Here is a 24,291-nt window from a genome sequence, read left to right as displayed (position 1 = left end):
ATCCCTAAAATTTGTAACTGGTGCTTTTGGAAGAAATGTGATCTTTTATAGATATTTGAACTGTTAATTATCCATTACCCACTATAATCTGCTATCTAATAAAGGGCTTTATTTCAGCTTTGCATAAAAAATTTCAGGTGCAAGTTAATATGTTTGCCCACTAAGTTCAGAAAGTGAAAGTCATACACTATATTGAATGATCGCACACATTGAAATATTATATTTTTGGTCTGGTATAAAAACTGGGGGGGTCAATTGGATGAGAGATACCAGACTAAAACATGACTGAGTGCATATTTATAAGCTATGTTTTTTTTAAATGGTATTTCTAATAAATAGTTAACATTTTCCTCAAAATTCTGGTTAAGATCCCCCTATTTCTGAGTGTAGGCATCTCTATTCACAGCAATTTTTCATCTGCTTTCATTACAGATTTACACCAAGCAAAAATTGATCGCCAGCCCAGACCTGAACATTAAAATATTTATTAGGTAACATTTCAAATAAACAGAACAGAACTACATAAAATTATAAAATTTCAGTACCTAAATTTAAAACATTGTTCTTTTAAACAAAAATGCGATAAAGCAATATGATAAATATTTTTTGCACATTTTCACATTCCATCTTTCCCACATAACCTAACTTTCAAGTTGTGAAAAGCATTGCTACACCAGAAATAATAATAATAATAATAATAAAAAAAAGTGCACACATTAAATACACACCTTGTCAAAAAGACACCTTGACATTTAAAATGTTTCTGCTGAATAATTTGGCGTAGAAAATGTTTTTGGCACTTTTTGGAACCAATAACGGGACATGAACATTCCTGGTACCAGATGCATGGCAGCCCACGGCGAGCCGAGTCTCGTATCGGCGGAGAAAAGCCTCCCATTCTACCAATGCAACTTCCCCCCCAAATCTAAACGGTCAAGGTGTCTCTTTAAAGTCAAATCGGCTTGTTTATCCTGCTGACTTTAATTGTGTAAACAGGTTAAGACACTGGAATGACGTACCAAGTTGGAACACTTGAAGCCTTTTTTTTTTTGGAAACAAACACTTGAGATCCATTCTTAACTAGCTGCTATTTACAGTCATGAATAAATTAATATTGCATCTTCTGGTTCCGTATTCTAGGTACTTGAGTGGTCTTCAAATTTCAACTTTGCGTAGACTCAATCTGCTGAAAGAATCTCTGTCAAATGAAAACAGAGTAAAGAAGTTGAGATTTTCCCCATTGATATTATTATTATTTGTGGTTTAGTGCTACGTGTAAAATGCTCCCTGGATAAAAGTTGTGAGACTTTACTAAATCTGGGTCAATTAAAAAAATAGGCTAAATGAATGTAGTAATTGGCTATCATATCTGATTGCAATGTTAGAGCAAAAAACAAAATGACTTTAAATTTCCGTTGATTTTGGCAACAACAATATTTGTGTTTCCAGTGCCTGCGCAAAGGATGAATAACAATGAGGTAATCAACTAGTTGAATTAAAAAATACAATACAAGAGGGAAAGTGTCATATGCCTTATAACAAGCAGTGGGCTCATAGACCCCTTTATATATCCCTTTGAATACTTGAGCCAAACGACATTATATTTTATTTTCTATTCCATGTTACCAGGATGATAACGATTTAGCTTTTTTTAAATTCTCTGAAGCAGTTGTTTTCCAAAATTTTGTAGACTAATCATCATTTAACCCCATTCCACAAAGTTGTCAATACGGTGGAAAGCCATTCAAAAGTTGCCACTTAAAAGCTTCAAAACATGAATAGGGCAAGTGATTATTTTTGACTACTTTTACTTGTATATTATTTTGAAGTAATGCTACTCTTGAGTATTTTTTTAAAATAATTATATTATTAATGCTGTTTATTTGCTATAATTGTAATAATTATAAATATATTTATAATGTGGTACTATGTCAATGTAGCACTGTATTGTAAGAGTGTGTCACTGATCACCTGTGTGAGTGGACCTGTAGCACAGGTTTGTAAAGCTGAGGAATTTTTCTATTGATAAGTGGCTGCAAAGCCTCCTTCAGACGGTGGTAGTTCCTTTCCAGCTCCCTCTGGTATTCCTTCTGGTCAGGACCGATCAAACTTTTGTTCTTACGAAGGGCGTCTTCACACCTGGGGGAAAAAGATAAGTCACCATTAATTGATGATAGCTTTGAATGTAATGCAAATCTGAGATAACATTTAAAACTATTTTGAAAAAGTATAAATCCATTAAAATAAATAAAATATGCAGACAGCTTCCGCTGGGGTTGAATTTCGAGTCGCCGCCGAGTAAATATATGTACACACGTATGTAAACACATGTTATGTCACACACTCAAAAAACTCTAAGCCAAACTTGCGTCCGCCTGGACCGTGCCGTTTTTGGGTCAGGCTGAAGCCATGCTTGACCTTGGTTCTGACATCATGGATATAGTTTCCTTTTAGCAAATGGGAGGCCAGTGAGCTGTTTGGTGATGGGCCAATGGGAAAGCAACTTTACCACGACAATTCCATTTGACGTTTCGGAACTTGGACTATCTTGGAACAAAAGGTTTCCCATCAAGGGGTTTCGTGACCTGAATATTTTGCATGTAGAATTATATTTAAGTAGAGGCATGTATGACAGTAAAAACTTTCCTTCAAATGTTCATTTACATTTTGGCAATGTTTCATTTTTTAATTGAAAAAACTTTGTAAAACTGAAGAATCAATTTTGTAATGGAAGTGTATTTTATGTACAGGTAGTCTAAAACTCTTTGGTTATAGAGACCCAAGTAGTGAACCCGTTTTTGTGTGGATTTTCACTATTTGTGGGAGAATTCAGTCTATATTCTCTGCATATCAAAAGTAAACACTCTGGACAGTCCACATAATACATATATCCGTTATTAAACCAGTATTGGGCAGCAGTGAAAATCTTACTCAAGTTTTTTTACCTCCATGATGTGTCTCTAAACCTTTATCACTTTTAACAAATGCTTACCTCTTTGTGAAGTCTTTGAAGCACAGCCGTAGCTTATTGTGGTGTCTGTAAAGCTTAGGATCACTAGGGATTTCGGACAGAAACACCTGTGCAACCTCCAAAGGACCCTGGACAATGCACAATGTGGAAGTTACTTCAATCAGTTAAGAAGCAGTTAGTCTTTTAAAATTCAATAGAAAAAAAACATATTTTTCCAACCTGATTGACAGTGGTGCCTACTGATCCCTGCAATACCATCTGCAACATTTTGGCATCAGAAGGGTCTTGGTGAGTAGCAAAAGCAAGTTCCTGCGTCTTCTTCTGCATATCCTCGATGGCTACTTCAATAGGAGTGGAAATAATCTGAAAAAAGAGCATCAAGTGACGTCTTATTGCAGATATTCATGACATTTGGGAAACAGCTTGGATTGTGATCTTCTGCAATATTGTCCAATTTACCTCCTCTTTGTGGACAATGTTGATACGTGTCTTGATGTAAGGGAAGGCGTGGGAAGTTGTCAGGATGGTCTTACGCTTGAACTGCTCATGCAGATCCCCATGGGCCCGTCCGTCCAGTGTAAAGGGGGTACAGTAGACAAAACGTCGTAAGTTGTAGTTCTTATCAAAGTAGGTGATGCGGTCTTTCATTTCGTATGTGTCAAAATAGGGTTCCACATAAGTGATCTGGATGAAGGCCTGTAAAAAAAATAGACACATTTGTTTTATCTTCATTTTGATGACTGATTTGATGTGTATGATGTCGACAAACCAACCTTATTTGGGTCAAGCTTGCACTTGTCTACTGGGTTGGAGTCCTTAATGACTTCTACTTGCTCTTCTCCAAACTGGTCCCCGTAAAAACCCTTAGAAATAAAAAAAAAATAAAAAAAACAGCTTTAAAGTCAGAGTGGCACAACTTTTCCACACTAATTAAATGATTGAATCTGGTCAAAATAAGTATACAGACTCACACAGATCCTTAGTATATATAAATAGTGCGATAAGTATATTTTTTGTAGCGGTTTTCCTCTGCATAGTAGAGACTAACGACGTACTTGGGGGGCAATTTCTGGCAGGGGGAATATGACTTCATAGAAAACGGTAGTTGAGATAAAATGAATAACATGAGACGAAACTGAATGCAAAATTGACAGTGTTTTAAAGAACATGACGTATACAAAATAGGTTCCAATGGGAGGTAGAATCACCATCACATGGTGCATTTGATGAAAACGACATTTCCATTATACCTGTTGACTCTACACAACAAAAAGTGTCCCTATTGAAAAATGAATAATTTAATATTTGAAAATTACTATGAGGAAACAGTAGGACTTTTAAGTATAAGAGGGAGAGTTTAACCATATTTTTTAAAAGAAAACTATTTGGACAGAAGTGACGTGTTTCCCTTTCTGAACTGGACATTGCTAGGAAATGAAATAGGCTGTTATTTAGTTTTAGTTTTTTTTTTTTTTACCAAGAAAACCTCCAAGTAACAAAAAGAAAACGTAAGTGTGTAACATTTACCTCAAGTCTGTGAGAGATTTCTGCCAGCTTGGTGATGGCTGGCTCTTTGTACACAAACTCTTGTTCATCCAAGTCACCGAATTTAGAGCCATAAAATCCAACTCGGAAGTATGTTCCAAACATCCTCTTACCATCCTGAGAAAAAGAAAAGGCGTGTAAGCAAAAAAAAATACTTTTATTCCACAACAACTGCAAGGAGTGCCCATTATTCTAAGGAATAAACTGTGAACATCCAGTTTGCATACAAAAATAAGTTTGATAAATTGTATTTCTGACATTTATTTCTTGACTTGTTGAAAAATGTAAAAGGCATAGTGGAGTTAGTTTGTCATCGCCCAAAAGATGAAAAAAGCAAGTAAACACATTAAAAAAAAATGCAAAAATAGCTTAACTTGGATGCAAAGATTTAAATAACAAGGATTTAGCTCGCTAACTATTTTAGATAACATGTGCAGTGACCTTATTAGTAGATATAGTTAGAAGAAAAAAAGTGTAATCAACAACTACTAATCTCTTTATTAAGTCTTAATTTAATCTTTTAGTCTTTATTAAGTAACTACTACGTTGATTGTCTTATCATTTCAATACAGGGCAGTTGAGAAATAAATGTTGATTATAGTAAATGTTGTATCATTGCTTTTGGTTGGAAATGTATTGTTAGCTTGTCACTGTGACTGACAATATAGTGTTCCCTCGCTTATCGCGGTTAATGGGGACCGGGACCACCCACGATAAGTGCATTTCCGCGAAGTAGGGATTCCCCTTCCAAAATGCTTCATTTAAATTTAACTCCAAAAATTATATTTATTTTTTTACCCCCCTGTATACAGTACACCATATAGAATACGGGTAGAGAGAGTGAAATTCATGTTATAACAACAAAAAAACTGTAAAATATGTTGTTTCAATGTAATATTTGTATTTTTTTTTCCAAAAAAAATCTGCAAAGCTCTGCGTCCGCGTTAACTGAAGCGTGAAGTAGCGGGGGAACACTGTATTATTACCTAATATCAAACATAGTCAGTCGATTTTCGCAAAACACCCACATGCATGTATCAACTAGTAATCTATGACCAAACATGGTCAGAAGCGCATGAAGAAAGGTCCCCTAACCCAACACAAGTAAATTACTTTAAATGAATGCCACTAATAACTCTGTATATGTGCAACATAAAAAAGCAGGACGATTGTTAATAAATCATATACAATTAGAAACTAAATCCATTCAGGAGGGCCATGTCATATGCTAATGATTAAATAAAACAGCTCCAAAAACAAAGAAACTTACCACAAGAAACAATTAAGTAAAGAGGGAAGATTTGGGATCGGGAACCAGGAAAATAAAAAAGGAGAAAACAGAACAATTTTAATCAGACTTAACTTCATATAAAAAAAGCCATTACAAAAACTCACGCACTTAAGCAAAAGCACCAATAAAATATATTCTTGGTGTTGTTTAAATTTGACGAGATTGTGGAGGATCAAAAACATGCAAAGTTTGAACAGATTCAAAGGAAGACTAAAAAAAAGTGTAATAGTAATACTCCACAATCGCTAAAAAAAAACACTCCATGCACTGTTGGTGCAATTCCCGAGGAAACAAATGCTCTGTTCATGCAACAAATCAGGAAAAATTAACGTCAGTTACAAAATAAAGTCATGAATGGTTAAAAAAAATGAAACAGGGGTCGATTCAGTTTTAACTAATCAAAATCTCAAAACTCATGACATTGCAAAGCCATATTAGACAATACATTCAGAGACAATTGATGCTGGCATACTTCACCGCAATATCACTTTGCATCATTAAAATACTTGAATAATGTGTGTATGAATTAATTAGAACACAAAATCAGAAAACAATGCACTGAAATCGAGCCCTGGATTTGAAAATAAGAGGTTGTATGTTTGTGTAAGTTGTCAACCGATGAGAATGATCTGGCTAACAACTCAGATGGGGCAGAAGATAAAGAAAAGAATAGAGCAGAGTGCGCATGTGATGCATTCAAAGACTTTTAGTGTCGAACACTGTCGATTCCATGCACAGCCGGTTAACAGTGTCACTTTAAAAAAAAATAAGCGGGCCCTCCTACAAAGAGAAGGGAGTGGCAAAAATTGAAAAAAGGATTTTGCTGCCAGTGTAGCGACTGTCTCAGCTGGCGGAAGACAATCGACATTGTCTGCAGATGTTAATGGACTAAATGTAGTGTATGTAAAATGCAAAGCGAAGCCTGTGGCTAGCAGATGAAATGAGTGTGAATTCAAATAAAGATGTAAAAAAAGTATGTAAATAAAAGACAAGCAGGACCAAGCAGGAACCATATAACCACCTACCTCCCAGCCAGTACTCTGTGTGTAAAAGAGAGGACAGGACATGTGAACCACAACACACTTGCAACCTTTGGGCTCAGCAACACTGTCAAACTCAGTGATGTTACAGCCTTAACAGGGCCTTTGGTACTGATTTGATGTCAAATCCCTTTTAACGTATCATGCAAATTTTGTTTCCTAATACATAGCAACTAATTCGTTCAAATAATTTTCAAAAGATGCTGTTTCCAGAACACACTTAAAGCAGCCTGTCTGAGACAGACATGACCTACATAAGCAGGGAAAAATATAATTTTGTTTAAAATGTACTGTAGCAGAGGCACTTAATCAATATAGCTAATATTGAATTTAATGTTATTTTTGTGTTTACTTTATGCAATTATACTACAAACAAGGAAAGTTGAAAAAAAGCAATGGTGCACATTGGAAAACCTTTATATCCTATTTAATATTCTAACTTATATCCATAAAAAAACCTTTGAAATAAAAGGTAAAAAAGCACAGATAAAGATACCCATGCTTTCGAATGAAAACATTACTTTTCGTTTTAAGAAGTGTTGAACATCACCAAGTGAAGTTTAAATGGTATATAATGTCACGCTGGAAAAAATTAATGTACTACATAGTTATGATTTTATAAATCAAAGCACAATCACACATTACATCTGTATCAATAATTATGATTGGGTGAGAATACAATATAATACAAGGTATTTTACCTGATGTACAATTTTCCCAAAGGCTTCCTGTAGTTTACCATGTATGTTGGCCAGCTTTTTTGCATCTCTGTTCGCTTCATGGACAGGGATCAGTACCTTGTATACTTCATTCACAGCCTCATACATGCCAGCCTAACAAAAAAAAATAACAAAATTTACACTAAGCATGTTTAAACGTGATCTGGGATTAAAAAAAGGCATCAATACAATCTGAACGTGACCAACAGAATGCATGCATTCACACCAAAGAGAAGGATGACGCTGCTTGCTCCAAGAGTCCCACAAGGCCGAGCTCAGTAAAGTATTTGCCTGAGCAGATGCCTTCTTCATCCGGTGACACCACATCATCAGAGACGGCAGACTCTTCCAACACATTGGATGAAATATTCTACAAGCAAAAACACATCCATAAAAATAGGAAAAACCCTGTACACATAATGCACATACATTTTATTAGCAAGCCAAAAATGGCAGGGATTCCAAACCTGGAAAGTCACGCAGCCTACAGGTAGATACTTGCGGTCCTCCAACATGCTCAGGTATTCCGCGACTAAGGCAGCGCTGTGCACTAAACACTGAGCAGCTTCAGCATGGTTGTTTTTCTCGGAGTGTTTTCCAGCCATATTTTGGAGCCATGTAAGTCGCAAGTCTGGTGATGTCTGGTAACCCTTAGCGATTCTGCCAATGGATATTAGTGCAGAGTTGTTAAAATTCGAATGAGGAGGGACACACATAGATTCCTTGAATTTGCCTCAGTGTTGTAAAGTACCTATACATAAGATCAATTAGCATCTCGGGGTCTTCTTGGTGTTCTTTCATTTTGACTGTGTCAGACAGGATCATGTGCAAATTAAAAACAAGGTCTTGGACCTAGAAGTGAAAAAGAGGACATTCCAACATGTAACTAAGTTCCTTTTCAAACACTATCTGCTTAATCAAAACACAACAAATAGGATTTGTTGTCTTAAAAAGCAATGAAACACATTTACACTCAGACATTGTAAGCAGTACCTGGTCTGGAAAGGTCGTTTCCCGAAGCTCAAGGTCTTCTTCTGCATAAGTAAGGATAGTTTTCAGTGAGCGACGCAGGAACTCCTCATTAAAATTCTGAGACGTTCCCACCAATGACGAAAGAGACATGGTCACCTGCATCTTCACCCTAGCAAAATTCTTTAAAAAAAAAAATCTTTATCATGACAGCTCTCTGATTGCAGATACTGAAGAGCTAATAGACAAGTGTGGTTTATACAGCTGACAAAGGCCTATAAAAAAGATTTTTTTTATCAAAATGATTTCCTGGCACGCATGAAAGTACTCACATTGCCAATTTCAAAGTTTTGCCTCATGAGGAGGTAGAGTGAGGCACTGGCATGGGCCCTGATGGTGCTTATACTGCTGCCGCAGCTCCTTAGCAGCCGCAAGCATAGGTCAGCACATTGCTCCGTCTCCTCTTCAAAGAGTAATTCAGGGAACTGAAAGAGGCATATGAATAGTCAAGCTAAAAAAATGCACAGCAACAAAAATTGTTCAAACTGTTTTTCATCCAATGTATGTAGTAAACTACCTTTGACACTAGCGCTCGCTGTGTAGCAAAACAGTGCTGCAGGTAGAGGGCACTTTGATTGCATGCCATACTGTGAAGCAACACTTTCAGAACCCCTCCCAGGATACTTTCTTTGGACTCGGTTAGTGATACAGTCTGAAAAAACAGAGCGTAAAGATAGACATAAGATAAATCTTCAATATAGGTGCTGCTTCAAATTCTAGAATTATAGATACATATCCCTAAAAATGATACATTGAACAGTAAACAGTATTTCTGCTTATAAGTTTAAAACAATCCTGTTCAAATACGTACCTGCACAATGATTTCCAATGTATCAAGAATGATCAAGTTGGCCTCTGTCGCGAGGTTACCGTCGATAAGTGCTTCATGCTCCAACTCTGCTCTGGTCCTAGAATTACAGAAAAAAAATGTGTCAATGTGTTAGTACTGTGGACCAAAAGGAATTTTATATGAGGCTTCAACTTCCAGCCACCATGGTCAAGCGAATTTGTGCAGTAAATAATTTTGCAATTAATAGAAACTATTTGTTTTCATGTTTCCATGTGTTGTTGGAGCTCTTGCAGTACATAGATTAATATCCAATTACTGTTGGAGTTGAAGCCTAAAAGAGGAAATTATATTACGTTTACTAAAATGAGTTCTACTCTATAATCTAAAGGTAACTAGTTGCCTCTAATAAAATTTAGCAAATTACCTGGGTGGCTAAAAGATAAGAGTTCATCTGATTTTTCCCATAAGGTTAAAATGAAGACAACTTGATATTGTAGGGGTTAACTATTTTGAACAGTAAAGAAAACAGACAAAAAACTGTTTTTTCCTCCAACAACTGTAATTGTTCGAGTATTAGGCACACCATGAAAGCTGTATTAGTACACATATAAAACTCACTGGACTATAAACCACGGGTGCCCACATTGTACTATTAACAGCAAAAGGCATGCATCATCTTAGCCTGTGAAAACCCAGAAAAAAATATGTACTGAATTACCGGCAGCAGGGATCATTCAGTGTGTCTGTGTGTGTATGTGTATGTGTGGGGTATAGTACAAATTGTTGCCGATTGGTCTTTGGTTACCAATGACAGAGGTCAAATAAACCTGTAGTTCTTGACCATGACTACACAAATAAACTAGTGCAAATATATTTCATCATCTCGGTCAGTCAGATTGAAAAAGGCTTGTAATTGCCAAGTATTGACCCCGATAATAGGCTCAATCGATAATCAGTCGAAGTGTGTGTGTGTGTACCTAAGATGAAAAGTTCAAACCAATATAACTAGTCCAAAAACGACCACAGTACCAGGTTATGCTAATCCCAGAGCACTAGTCATCCTAAATGTTCATCTTTTTAAGACGTTAAAAGGTTGCAAGATTTTGAGATTAAAGGGGGACTCCAAATAGTTTTTTTTTTTTAAAACAAAGTTTTTTTCTGTTACAGCAAGAAGGAAAGAACACCACCCCTAGGCTAAATATAAGCAACATAGATTAAAAAAGCAGACCACATTCAGCCACCACCAACCCAAACAAGCACAAAGTTATTGTGAGATATGGCGGGAAATAGTAAACCCAATGTATAGGAGTTTCTTGTTGTGTATCCATGTGCATGTGCAATATACTAGTCAAAACCAATTAAAAGATAACAGCAGAAACATCAATATAATGTTACTACAAGTAGTGATAAAAATCATAATGATTTCCAAAATATTCCTTTTTTTTGATAAGGCTGTAAAGTATTGTTGCCCATGAACAAAAATAACGTATGACACAAAAATGCCACGTATTGCCTTTCAATTCAGTTAACGTTCAGAAGATACAAAATAGGTATTACTAATAAATGTGTTTTTTTTTGCATTTATGACTTGATTAGAGAATAGACAATACATTTATGACAGTTTACTTTTTTCCCTCAAAGGGAAATATAGGGAATCAATGCACTCCATTTTAACTGCCAGTACTTCCACATGCAACTGAACACATTGTTCAAGGAACTGACTCAAAAGAACACACAGCAAATGTGGTGTATACAATACCTGAGTAATCTGTGATTCCTACATGAACAAACAGCAAGATATAATAATTAAGTGAAAATTACACACTTTGCAAATTTGTCAGATTAGGAAAACTAAGTTCCAAATGAAGGAAAGTACTGGTAAGTAAGTATTTAGAAAACTTAGATGTATTAAGTGATGAAGAAAATCCAAAATATACTTTTTGGATTATCAGATTTAATTACAATAATAAATAAATATTTGACCCTGGTTGACTTATTGATGAAATTTAAAGGAACATAATGGAAAATCTAAGTCATAACTTACTTATCTAATCTTTCACTATTCTGCCTCCAGTGAGTCATGTCCTTTCTCCACCGTAGATTTTCCTGGCTGCCAAACGCACTGCCTGAAGGGCTACGCTCTGAGGGAGGAGGGGAAAAACGTATTAGTTGAGAGGTTTTTATTGTAGTTATTTTCATTATTTATGTACATTTCCATCCTAAACTAGGAATGCATGAAGAGCTTACGTAATACAATAAAATAAGAGTAAAGGAAAATAATCCAACACAATATACAGCTTGGGCCAATATAATTGAAAACAAATAAATTGAAGGGTTAATCAAATACATTTGTTTCCTAATACACAAATTATAGTTGTAGTGCTAAAAACGTGAAAAGACCGAGACAAATTTAGTGCTGAAACTCCAGGTAAAAGCAATATCCTCGGCTCGCAGGATTTTTTCTATTTTTTTGTGTCGATCTTTTATGGTAAAGAAAAAAACAGTCGAAAGACATTGTTACTAATTTACCGAAGAAACCATGTTAATTCCCTCACACATGGTCACAAGCAGTTGGCCATGACCAAAAGAACAAGATTTCGAATACCGGCGGCTGAGATAAACTTAATCCAAAATCCCAAATTCTATCTGGGCTCTTTATTAGCGGTTAAATCAGAAGCCCGGTCTTCCAGATGGGGTTCAAAGCAGAACTGGTGGTCTTCCATATTAAAAAAGGAACCAAACTAATATGGGCATCTCTTCAGGATGCCACACTTATAAGATGTTCTGAGCATTTTTTGCCCAGTAGATCCCGGGAGAACAGAGGACATGCTAGGACGTTGCCTTACAGCTGGCCTTGGGATCCCTCAGGAGTGGATGAAATTATTTGCTTAGGAAGGGTAAGACTAGACATTCACTTTGGAGCCGCTGCCCCCACGACCTGCCGTTTAAGCGAACTATGATAGATCAATGAATGGCTTGCTTGACAGATAACTGCAAATCAAATTACTTCAGTGTGTCTTGATTTATCTATTCAATTATGTGTAGTACACTGTTTTGTCATTGTAAGATCATGAAATGTACAAAATTGTAATTCTTTTGGTGTTTATTTCACCACAGAGTGTGTTTTGAGCCCACCTAGTTGCCCGCGGCTGCGTCGCACCATCTCCTGCCTGGCACCAATGCTCCCCAGTATGGCTTCTTCCAGCTTGGCCTTCATATCTTTTGACTTCTTGAATGTCAAACTGTTCATACGCTCGAAAGCTTTCTTCCCCTGCATGGTGAACACAATATGGGCCTTGTATCCATGATGCAGAGGGTGAGTGGCAAAAGAGAAAACAGCAGGAAAGTCATTTGCAGCACAGCACTCAAAAAGCAGAGAAGGTTTTAAGCGTAAAAACATCCATGCAACAAGCAAAGTGACACAAATATTAATAAAACATAAATCATTCTGGAAACGGAAAAAAAGTATTCTCAAGATAACCAAGCAAAGAAAGCACACATAACTGGATTTACACAACAGCCAAAGTGGGTAATTTGAAATTTGGGCCTAAGTGCATATAATGTTTTTAGTCTTGCAGTGGTTTCATGTATATCCCAATATTTCCCTTCGTGAGTAATATAGTTATATTTACATTCATTAGTATTTGGATTGTGTCACTTGATGGAGGCTGTGGAAATCCATCCTAATGTGCTGAGGAAGCAACGCTAAGTATCTCACCTTGTACTCAAAACAAGAGACACAGAGGTAGAGGAGATCCAACAGACGGTTCAGTTGTGAAACTGAAAGATCTGTGAACCACTTCTGTAACACCAGCTCATCTGCATTTTTAAGCACCCACAGCAGACATATGAGGAGACTCCGACTTGACTCCGCTGAGAAGCATCCATGTTGACGATTCGCCTGGAGAACCAGACCAAGAAAAAAGTATAGAAGGACCAAATATGGACACAATAGTGTGATGACATTAATTAGTCGACAATTCTGCTGTGCTACTATTTTTTTTTGGACTGGAGCTAAATTTCAGGAATTGAACATTATTGATCATCTTATCTCAATACATTTCCATTGTAAGGCTGTGTGAACAAAATACGGTAATTTGTGCAATATGGTCAGCTTATGTTCATCACCTGCGAATTCAACAAGAAGCTACTTGGTCGGGACATTGGAGAGGTAGTGGCGGTGCCTGCTATGGCCATGGCAACAGTCTGATTAATCATGCTGTTTCCCTCTGTCTCAGCATCTTCACCGTTGTTGCCGACAGTGGTGCCCTGGGAACCACCTTGTCGACCCCACTGGCTCAGAAACTCTAGTGAAGGAAAAATAAGTTTTTCACTAAACCTGTCTATAGCAATAGTCTTATAGTACATGTGTGGCTAACATCATTACATCAACTATAGAATTTTCAGTTTTTAAATAGAAAAAACTGAAAGGAAGTCATTGTTTTGGAAGTCACAAGCCAACAGTCATTTAAATGACAATGGTAAAACGAAAAGTAATCACAATATAATTTTCTTTTAACCAATATAATGTACCTCTTTTGGTTAGGAAATTATTCCATGTAAATATTTCTTCACATAATTAAGAGATTTGACAAAGTGCCAGTGAAATTAGTAAAAAGTGTATGAAAACAAGTGGCATATTTCTATAGCTTATGTCACTATTTATAGCACTAGTTGATCCATTGATTCATGGGGTGCTGGAGCATATCCCAGCTAAAAATGGACAGTGGGCTGGGTAAGGCCTAAATTGGTTGCCAACCAACTGCAGGGCACAGGCAAACATACAATCGCGCTCTTACTCATACTTGACAACAATTTAGAGTGTTTAAACAGCCTACCATACATATCTTTGGGATATTTGAGGAAACCAAAGTACAGTAAAAAAAAAAAAAATCTGAACAAAACTATTTAAAGTTCTGCGAAAATGTTTTGTTTTGACAGACATACAACAAAAATTCACCAATCATTAATTAGTACCTGTGAAATCATGGAGCTGCGGTAGAGTCTCCATGACAATGCCAATTAAAGGAAGGTACAGCATAGCAACTCGGGCTTTGACTTCTGGATCAGCGTAGCGTGGGTCAGAGTCATGGCTGGACAGTAGGTTGTGTACAACACTAACCACTTTCTTATGCAAACCAAACATCCTAAGAAAACGGAAAAATACATATCTTATTTGGCTATAAAAGAATGCAGAAAAAAACAGAGGAAAAGCTATTGGGCGAAACAATAAATATTTAGCAAAATATACTAACCCCTCATTCTCTGGATCAAGTATTACGGACAGTTCCGATAGTACAAGCCCAGCCATAAAGTGTTGCTCTCTGAAGGGCACTGACAGTTCAAACATGTTTGCTATTTTTTGGTCCTGAACATGTGTGGAGAACCCAGAGCTCTGTGACAAAGAGAAAGAAGAATTACACATTTGGAAACATGGTAACAAAAATGAACCTTTGTTGTTCATGTAAACCAGAGGTCTCCTAACTTTTCTACAAAGAGCCGCAGTAGGCACCAGATTTAATTCCATCTTAATAAGAGGATATCTGTTCACTATTAAGGTATCTTACTGAAGATCAAAACCCACAGCGGCCGTAGAGGTCTACTTTGGATTACCCTCATGTAAAGACAACATGTAATTTACACAGATTTTTCCCTTTTTGCATAATTCAAGGTTTTTTTTGAAATGGTGCAAGTCAATTGCTTTTGGACAAAAACTTTACAGACAAAGGTATTCTTTATTAGTGATAGTACAATTGTAAAAGTCCAACCTGTGAAGTTGCTGAAGAGACAGATGGTGATGGAGAAGCAGGAGGCGTGAGCAAGCTGCATGGCAGGTTTAAGGTCACATAATGTTCATGACTGCAAACTATTCTCAAGAAATCCAGCCTCAAAGACTCTAATGTCGGATTTTGCAGTGCGTAAACCTTTGTTGACACCTGTTCAGAAGGGCATTATGGCATCATCTACCAAATAATACATCAAAACTTTCAAAATTCAGGGTTAACTCCTGTTTTAAAAAGTCAACTCAAGTCATTAAAGCGGCTTCGCATGTGATATAGTTTATACAAAATTGAATATTTAAAACAATTACCACAAATTGCTGCTTTAGTTGCATAATCTTATTCACCACATTGCAGTGGTTAATCAGCGGGAGATATTAATCATATTCATTACATAGCAAAAATAAAAAATCTTAGTACCTGTTTCCAGTACACCCTAATAAGGGTGAAGACAAAGCCTCTATCCATGACAGACAGCAAATCATTAAGGAAGAATGCCAGACTTGTATTCAGTCGCTCAACAAGTTCCAGATCCTGATGACATGAAGCACAAGCAATCTGTTCAGTTTTTTATTTTGTCAAAACCACTGAAACCATAGTGATCTCTATTTATACTAAAGTAGGTGAAAAGGAATAAAAAAAATACAAAAATTGAACCAAAAAGATGAATAACAGAAACTAAATGCAGATTGCCATAGATGAAATATTAGACATATTGGACTAGATTTGGTTATATAATTGGTTTGCTTTGCAAATCAATAGATCCGTTTTTCCACATGTATTATTTGTCAGAGCATAAGAAACACAGATGAGAGAAGAATATAGTGTTAATTTCTCATTTCTCTTCAATCTCTGGAAGCAATATATAGAAACATGTCTGTGAAATCATAATCTTGATGTATGAATCTCATTTAATGTCACCTTCTGGAAACGTGACACAATGTCACCGCCAATGGTGCTAACCAACGCTGTTATGTCATCCATGAAGCGCTCTGGGAATCGGTTCTTTCTGGGTGACTCCAAACGCTCAGCGAAGTAAAGGTGATGAATAATGCTCTTCACCTAGGGTTTGAGTGTCATGGGTTAGTATGAGGTTCATGGTTCTTGGAAAGATGCTTTATCAGTTTTTCCTACCATTAGCTCAAAGAAAAACCAGGCCTGCTGGAGTGCACCTTCCCTGACACTTCCACTGCTCACAACCCACTGGAGGGCCAGTTCTTCGTGGAAGAGCTAAATGGGACAGGAGCGAAGAGGAAACAAATTGGATGACAGTGGTGGTTGAGCTCATCTTATTATTTATATAGCATATTATTTCCAAGTTAACATCATGAGAAATTTCAGGTTTTATTTAAAGTAAATAATGTAGAAAGCTTACGCAAAACCACAAGTACCATATTTTATGTAGAAATATACAACTAGGCAAACCTATCTTTAATATGAAAAAGTGCTAAAATAGGATAACCAGCTTCACAAACCATGAACAACCAATCCAATAAACTTTGTTAATTGTTGTATAGTACATAGTGATATTTTTTTTCACATGGAGAACATTATACCTTTTTGTGGGAAAATGTTTTTTTATCTCTTTGTTCCTGTGTGGACTCGTATAAAAATGTAATGTTCAACCAAAGAGCAAATGTTTAAGAATACATTTTTTAAAGTCTTTATTCCAATGGATAAAGTTAAAATAATGTAAAATGCTGAAATTTTACCCAATATTACTATATCTTTTGCATAGAAAAGGGAACATTCTATTTTTACAATGTATAGAACATTTTCAAACCAATTGAAGCTGGGTGATTTCCTACTACTGCTCAGCTATGTAATGTAATTAGTGCTCAAGGGGGAAAAAAACATCACATCCATTTCTATAGCAGCCTCATTAAGTTGCAGGTGAGGAGTCTATCCAGGCTGACTCAAAAAGACACCCCTCTACTTTGTAGGGAACAAACAAACATTTAAATTTAAATTCTCACAATTAATACAGTTTAGAATCTTAAATGAAATTTGACAGTATGTTTTGGGAAATTTGGATGTTAATCAGAGATAACCAGACGATAACAAAGAAAACATGAAACTCCACAATTTAAGGTCATAAACTAATAAAAAGTTGAAACTGGAATCTCATAACCTGCCAAATAAATATATACTTTCATATTATAGGTTGATGGTTAAAACATTTGGACTTCTGTGATATTATAGCAGACTAAAAGAATATCCATTTGTGAAAACATCATGCACATTTGAAAAGAATAGTGCAGACTGAGAACAGCATTTGCAATACCAAAACAATACAGGTGGTGGTATAAAAAGTAAAAAGCAATTTTCTTTGCAAGTTTAAAACAAGACGCAAACCAGTGACATTCAGCAAGACGCTACAAAAAACAAACACAACACTGAACAATCCAGAGTCATACAGGACATCCACAGACATAACAAGTGGAAGGGATAGAAGAGGTGTGGGGTGCGTTCATTCCCCAATGCAAGTTGCTCTACCTTTTTTGTGGGCAACCGTCCTGTTAAAGTTTGCAAGAAACTGGCGCTCTCTGTGTGCGAAGACATGCGATTGCCACAGCGCTCCATGGCCTATGGATGGAATGAATGGAACGTGACAACAAAGTTAGTGGAGGAGCAACAAAGTGTGGGTTTGCACCTTTTCTTCACAGAAAAAGCAAAAGGTGACAGGGTCAACACAGACACAGACAAACCAAACATTTTGTGGTCTCAAACAATCAAAGATGAATGAAAACATTTAGCCTACACAAGACCTGGTTCTCATTTTTAATCTTAGATGGTATATTTTAAATTATAAACATTTATGTCAGTCTTTTAGTTTTTTAATGAGATATGACCAGTCGCTAGTTGTGTATTGTTCCAAGCCCTTGAAAATTACATGCCAGACTTCATCCTTCAGGCTGCATGGGTCAATGAAAAATAAATAAATACCAAATAAAAGCAATCTCATTGCTGCCGTAACCTGAAACTTAAAAGCTCACATGCTCCATTAAAGAGAATTAACCAGGCTGTGATTTATAATACATTGGTACCTGTAATTACGAATGCATTTGAAAAAGGGCAAGTAAAATTCTGCTCTACAAATTCTGCAACCAATTAATTTTGGAAGAAGAGGTACCGCTGTATGCAAAATAACAAAAAGCAAATTAAAAAATGAAGAGACAAATGACAAGACACCCATGAAGACAGAAAGTGAAGTGGATAAAACCACAACAGACACTTCCATGCTCAATGCTATGAGGGATTAGTAGGAAAATAGACAGTGAAAATAACTAGAGGATGAACCTGAAGGAATGTGAAGAATGTGACGGAAGAGAATTTATTGACAGTCTGCGAGGGGAAGTAGTTTAAAAATAAGTTTTCTCTTCTTTCTCAGCACCTATTATCTCTCTTTAGACCCATCTCATCACCAGTAATACACTAATTATTCAGAAGAAGTAATGATAGTGAAGATAAAAATACAGAAATAGTAATTGTATTACAAATTGATTTAAGTTCTAATACAGGATAAAAACTCACTTTCTGTAAATCCTATGAACTCCATTTAACTTCTCAAATATTACTGTGTTGGTCAAAATAACCCAGATTTAAACTGAGTTGTTCATACCTAACTGCTGGATAAAAAAAGGCCAATACAGGTGTACATCAACAGTCCAAATATCAGCCACAATAATTGGCCTGACTGATTGTCGGTCGATCACTGATGTTGGCCTGTGCTATTTAGCTAATAAGTTTCAAAACAATCCATTCCCAGATGATGGAGGAGTAGGACATCCACATTACTGTTCATAAGAAGAAAAACAAACTGTATGGCGACTTAAAAGTAATTCCGCCTGCAATAACAAAAATACAATGCTTAGCTCAAAAGGTGCCATTCATGTGCGTTTTTGCACTAGAGTACTGGATGACATTACAGTCCCAATATATTAAGACAATATTATGATTCTTGAACATTTAACCACAGTCAGTGTCAAAGAGACAGCTGACTATGAAATGTGGGGGGGAAAGCGTGTGGGATGAGATGCACTATTGTGACACCCATGCATGGGATCATTGAAGGGCTATGATTATAATGTTAGAAGAATACTGCAATATAAGAACATTTGGTATGATAAACATACGTAAGCAACTCTAGCTTCTTGTCATGATGTTAGAGTAAATTAAACGTTTGTTTGTTTTTAACCTAGAAAGATTATCGCATGAGTAAGATCAACCCCTTGTAAATAAACAATAGAAAAATTAGGAAAGACTAAAACTTCTCATATGACAGTAATCTTCCAAGGTGAGTATGTTAATTTATAAATGGAGCGAAGCGGAGTACAGGGTTATTCGTAAAACCACCTGTATGGTTTCTGGAGCAGACCCAGGGCTGGATCCCCAAGGGGCACTCTTACAGCCCATGGTGTGTACCCACGAGTTGGAGCGGTCTAAGCCCTAGGAGTGCCAAGGTCAAAGGACACAAGGCACACAGCAAGCGAGGCAACAAGCAAGCAGCATAGGGGAAGGAGGAGGGAAGGAATCACAGGTTAAAGAGGTTCAGAGGTCAGGAATGCTGGATGAAGGGCCCAAAAGATCAGCTGTCAATAAAGTAAAAATGACGAAAGAAAAATAATAGTTATTTTTCCATTGTTTTTTTACATTCAGTGTTCACCAACTGTATCAAAGTTGGTTCTCCAACTTTCCAAAATCAGCAATTACGAGTAGTTAAAAGCAATTAATCATTGACATTTAAATTGAGAATAGAATACAACACAGACAAACAATCAAACACTGGTAAAATTCATTCGAGACTGATTACTGAAAGACATACACGCAGGAATAATGGGAATATTACCCCTTCAAAAACCCTTCAGATGAAGGTCATCAAAATGTACTTTCTACCCCAGCATTTTGTCTGACTTTCACAATTCAAACCCTAAGCACATCCCTCAAAGTAGGCTGGTGTTACAGCGGTTAGACAGATAAGATGTCCAAAGTTATGTTTACATACTATATCTAGTGTAAATTTTGATATAATGACCTCAGGGTCACTGTGCGCATGTAAGGCAGGCGCCTTGATGTGTGTTGAAAACTGGAATTATTCCAATTACCTTATGAAACTCATTCTAAAATACCTCACAGAGTCAACAGGACTTGAAAATGTCAACAGTGGTAAATATTTATTTAAACTTGATAAGCACGTGCAATGAAAGCACAGATGCTTGACAGTGCTATTACGTTGTGAGCAACAGAAAATAAATAAGCTTGCTTGTAGCCTTAAAAAAAATATATATTTTTTTTTTTAGATTTACAAGTGTTATTTATGGCATAAGACCTGCTGTTGACACATTCATATTTGAAAACCTTACCTTACTGCCAATGATGGCGCGAACCTCATCATCAGGAGAGGTGGGTGTACCAGAGATGTCAGGGTTACTGTTGCTAAGGCTACGAGATCGGTTTAGGTTAAGGCTGGCTGGTCGAACGGCTGATCGAGCCATGGTGGCATAGTGAACAGAACCTCCTAGCCCTCCGGGGCCTGGCACAAAATATAGAGAAAACACATAGTTAAAAGCTAAAGAACAAATGGCAATAAATTGTTGCACAAATGCACTTTATAATCAGCCTTTTAACATAAAATAAATGTGCTTATTGATGTATGCCTTATAATCCAGTGCACCATATAGTCTGAAAAACAAGGTATGATGACTAGGCTACGTTTTGATCAGTCCTGGATAAGAAAACATATTTTTGGAAGGGGGGTGGGTTGTTTGGTGGCTTTTGAAAATAATACTAAATACTTTTTTAGCGACAAAAGTGTTTGAAAACAGGAATCAAAAATAAATGATACACTCTCCGCCTAGTGCTTACTCGGGATTTATTGGGTCTAATTTTCATAATACCCAGTAGACGTCATGCATCTATCAGATTTTTAAGAAAGAAATACTAAATTATCTTATGGATTAGAAAGATTAATTGTATAGCTATAAAACCTTACAATACCTGTTGATTTGATGTCTTTGGAAGGCAAACCCGAAGTCAAAAGGTTGTGGACAAAGAAAGAAAAGAAAAACAGTTGCAAAAATGAAATGTAAAAGAATAAAATGTGATGGATGTTTTAACAAAGAAACAGATGAGGTAGGTTAAAACAGAACAAAAGAAATCAATGAAGGAGTAAGTTGTGTAGCCAAATACCTGGTGAAGGTGAGTTAGGATCAGTGCTGGGCAACCGGAAGACATAGTGGATGTATGAAGAAAGAAGGCTGTTGCGGCCATGCATGTCTTGACTCGTGTCCAGGTACTTATGGAGGCGGTTTACAATGGCTGCCATAACCTCAAATGATACTTGACCAAGATTCACTATAAACCACACAAACAAACAGGTTTAGACATCATTATAATGGCTTTAGAGAGAACACTTTAAATTTTCATTTTCTCCTTTATCCAATTAATATAAAGTCAGTGTGTCCATCGATAACATACTTTAAAATCTTTTGTAGACCGTGTTTTTCGGGACATAAGAGATAGAAATAACTAATTTCTTATTATCAAATAACTGCTTCCTCAAAAATTGGGCATGTAGACTTGGTGCTTATAGCTATAGACATCACCTAGATCATGTGATTCCAGGGAAAGAGCCCCTTGTTTAATATAGGGGAAGAAAAAAATAAATTTTCTGATGTGTAATAACGGAGAAAAATGGAAATCAATGCCATTGTTTCCAGAAAGTAATATAAATAACCATTGTCAGATATTTTCAAATCTGAGTGAGAATCTTGCATGTCATCCCGACTCGTGACGCATCACTGTGGTCGGTTTCACAAATGGACTGTACACGCTTTAATAGATTTAAGAGATTAAATAGGCTTAATCCGTGTCTCAGATGAAGAAAAGAGAAATATTGTTACAGTTTGATTAGGCACATTAACTATAAAGAGTGTCTGCCTAAATTTTTATTAAATCACCAAGAGTGATGGGTCAAGATCTCGCTTTGTTGTCTTCTTTGTGAGAATGCTATTTAAATGGGCTACTCTTCATTTTTTTTAATGGACAGATGGACAGACATTACGAAATATTTATTTAGAATCAAATCAAGCAGTAGCATACCAATTTGTCCAGCAATAACTGGAGGTCGGACCACAAGCAAAACCAACTTGTCAAGTAGAAGATGGAGAAATCGAACAATTGGCTCGAGTTGGGAAGAGTTCAGTGCTGCTATGCTGGATTTCAGTTCAGTTTCCAGGTTGTTCTCCATGATTCGCATGTCTCCTATTCGCACTGGAAACATGTGCTCATCTAGTGCATGCACTAGTGCAAAGAATTTATCCAAGTACTGATCCTAAGAAAATAAAGCAGATTATTACGAATGGGTAAATGTAGGGGGATAAGCCTGAGTACCAACCACTGGTGTTACTTGTACCACACATTCAAAATTACTGGAATAAATTATAGCTAACCTGTGTGTGGATTGTTGAAACAGAAACCACTTCCACATTGAATACCCCACGATGGTTGTCCACCCACTTCATTCCTGGGAGAGGAACCTGAAGTCAAAATAACACATGATTTAGAGTTAGTCTCCTTGCGTGCAGTATAATAAATTAATCATATTCCTAGAAAACCCGTAAAGTAGGTAATAACGTCTATCCTGAGATTTGTCACTCGACAACCATGACCTACAAAACTCATGGAATGATTTCAATACAACCAATTTAGAAAAGTTAAACTGAATAATAAAATTTGATGTCTGCATCTGTATTTTATACATACATTCTTTCATATATATGTATATATATATATATATATATATATATATATATATATATATATATATATATATATATATATATATATATATATATATATATATTCTTTTTTAATTTTTTTATTTTTTACTTACATCAGGCGAAAGTACTGAGTACGACTGGGGTGGTTTTTCTAGAGACACAGGGAGACAGAAGTGCCCTGTCCGCAAGCGTCCATTCTGCAACATGGGTATCCACTGGAATAGGAGGAAAAAAACATTCATTAATATTTGAGGTAATTTATTTTGTGATAGCGTAAAATCGGTTTTAAAATATCCCCAGAGGCTTGCGATACATCAATAAAAAAAACATGATTAACCCAAATGTGAAGAATTCTTGACTATCTGTTTAGCCTTCACTTTTATCTTTGATGCACTATTGTTACCTACTGTGTATCCAACAGGGGTCTCCAGCAGTGTGTTCTGCTTCTGCTGGCAGCTCACGTGATAAAAGGTAAAGAGAATATGATGGTGGTCCGACATAGAGGCAGGCAGCTTGATCTTGATCTCATCGTGAAAATCAGGGGATCTGATTAAGAAAAAATGGTAATTGTTTAAAGTTGGCCTCAAAATATAATTATAAAAGTGTTTTTTTTATCTGTAAAACTGTATAGAGATATTGTACATTATTATTGCTAACTATTGCAAGTGTACTTCTAAAAAAGACACCAAAGACAGGAAGTCAAGCAGGCCTAAAAGAACAAAATTATGTAACAGTGTCCTGCCTGCTGGTAAATCACAGATCACATATGAGAAATTTGATCTCTGACTCAGTAGCATCTCACAGCATTTAGGTTTCCGTTACTGTATATCCATTACAAAACCACCAGAATTCAGAGAATTGTTGTAATCTGGACAGCTCCAGAAAAATACTTAATTTATGTGTTTGAATACAATTCTAATCAGCTCTTGTAAATAAAATGAAGAAAAAGGGCAAGTTAGAGTGTCCAAACAGTCTACCATGCATGTCTTTCGGGTGTACAAGGAGATCGGAGTACCCGGAGAAAACCCACTGAGGGAGAACATGCAAACTCCACACAGGAAGGTCCAAACTTGGGATTGAACTATCGATCACAGAACTGGAACACCGATGCGCTAACTACTCGCCTACTGGGCAGCTCAAATTCATTAATGCAATATATTAATAAAATTTAAAGTAAACATGGATATGAAAAAAATATGTATAGAGTCTACAGCATCTGTGTTTGGCATTCACTGTGTGGTAAATATGTTCTTACCTATTATGGTAGACTACAGAAGTATAAGCCTCTTTGTAGAAATCCGCACAGCTTGACTTCCCGAATATCACCTGAGGATAAAATAGAGTA

General features: G+C 36.4%; 1 protein-coding gene across 17 annotated transcripts in view; it reads right to left on the bottom strand.

The window, feature by feature from the left end:
- Positions 1-469: 469 nt before the first annotated feature.
- Positions 470-24,291, bottom strand: part of dock7 (dedicator of cytokinesis 7) — a 37,355-nt gene continuing 13,533 nt past the window's right edge. The window contains exons 16-52 of one of the 17 annotated variants that reach the window (XM_077716478.1): positions 24,202-24,272; positions 23,354-23,492; positions 23,060-23,161; positions 22,617-22,703; positions 22,267-22,498; positions 21,355-21,519; positions 21,163-21,177; positions 20,529-20,698; positions 19,522-19,614; positions 17,662-17,751; positions 16,300-16,395; positions 16,087-16,227; positions 15,586-15,699; positions 15,154-15,321; positions 14,641-14,780; positions 14,363-14,532; positions 13,514-13,692; positions 13,104-13,286; positions 12,521-12,680; positions 11,430-11,526; positions 11,145-11,162; positions 9,407-9,503; positions 9,113-9,247; positions 8,868-9,020; positions 8,560-8,718; positions 8,318-8,418; positions 8,034-8,226; positions 7,793-7,936; positions 7,549-7,680; positions 6,833-6,847; positions 4,499-4,624; positions 3,745-3,834; positions 3,431-3,667; positions 3,191-3,334; positions 2,993-3,099; positions 1,972-2,139; positions 470-1,198 (exon numbers count right to left, since the gene is read on the bottom strand). In XM_077716478.1, coding sequence (XP_077572604.1) covers positions 1,156-1,198; positions 1,972-2,139; positions 2,993-3,099; positions 3,191-3,334; positions 3,431-3,667; positions 3,745-3,834; positions 4,499-4,624; positions 6,833-6,847; positions 7,549-7,680; positions 7,793-7,936; positions 8,034-8,226; positions 8,318-8,418; positions 8,560-8,718; positions 8,868-9,020; positions 9,113-9,247; positions 9,407-9,503; positions 11,145-11,162; positions 11,430-11,526; positions 12,521-12,680; positions 13,104-13,286; positions 13,514-13,692; positions 14,363-14,532; positions 14,641-14,780; positions 15,154-15,321; positions 15,586-15,699; positions 16,087-16,227; positions 16,300-16,395; positions 17,662-17,751; positions 19,522-19,614; positions 20,529-20,698; positions 21,163-21,177; positions 21,355-21,519; positions 22,267-22,498; positions 22,617-22,703; positions 23,060-23,161; positions 23,354-23,492; positions 24,202-24,272 — 4,674 coding nt within the window. In that variant the 3' untranslated portion in view covers positions 470-1,155. Of the gene's footprint in view, positions 1,199-1,971; positions 2,140-2,992; positions 3,100-3,190; positions 3,335-3,430; positions 3,668-3,744; positions 3,835-4,498; positions 4,634-6,832; positions 6,848-7,548; positions 7,681-7,792; positions 7,937-8,033; positions 8,227-8,317; positions 8,419-8,559; positions 8,719-8,867; positions 9,021-9,112; positions 9,248-9,406; positions 9,504-11,144; positions 11,163-11,429; positions 11,527-12,520; positions 12,681-13,103; positions 13,287-13,513; positions 13,693-14,362; positions 14,533-14,640; positions 14,781-15,153; positions 15,322-15,585; positions 15,700-16,086; positions 16,228-16,299; positions 16,396-17,661; positions 17,752-19,521; positions 19,615-20,528; positions 20,699-21,162; positions 21,178-21,354; positions 21,520-22,266; positions 22,499-22,616; positions 22,704-23,059; positions 23,162-23,353; positions 23,493-24,201; positions 24,273-24,291 lie in introns of all 17 variants that reach the window. The other 16 variants (XM_077716484.1, XM_077716479.1, XM_077716481.1 and 13 more) reach the window with 16 other exon arrangements.

Source organism: Stigmatopora nigra, chromosome 5 (genome assembly GCF_051989575.1).
Source record: "Stigmatopora nigra isolate UIUO_SnigA chromosome 5, RoL_Snig_1.1, whole genome shotgun sequence".
Classification (NCBI taxonomy): domain Eukaryota; kingdom Metazoa; phylum Chordata; class Actinopteri; order Syngnathiformes; family Syngnathidae; genus Stigmatopora; species Stigmatopora nigra.
This window is presented reverse-complemented; position numbering and strand designations above follow the sequence as displayed.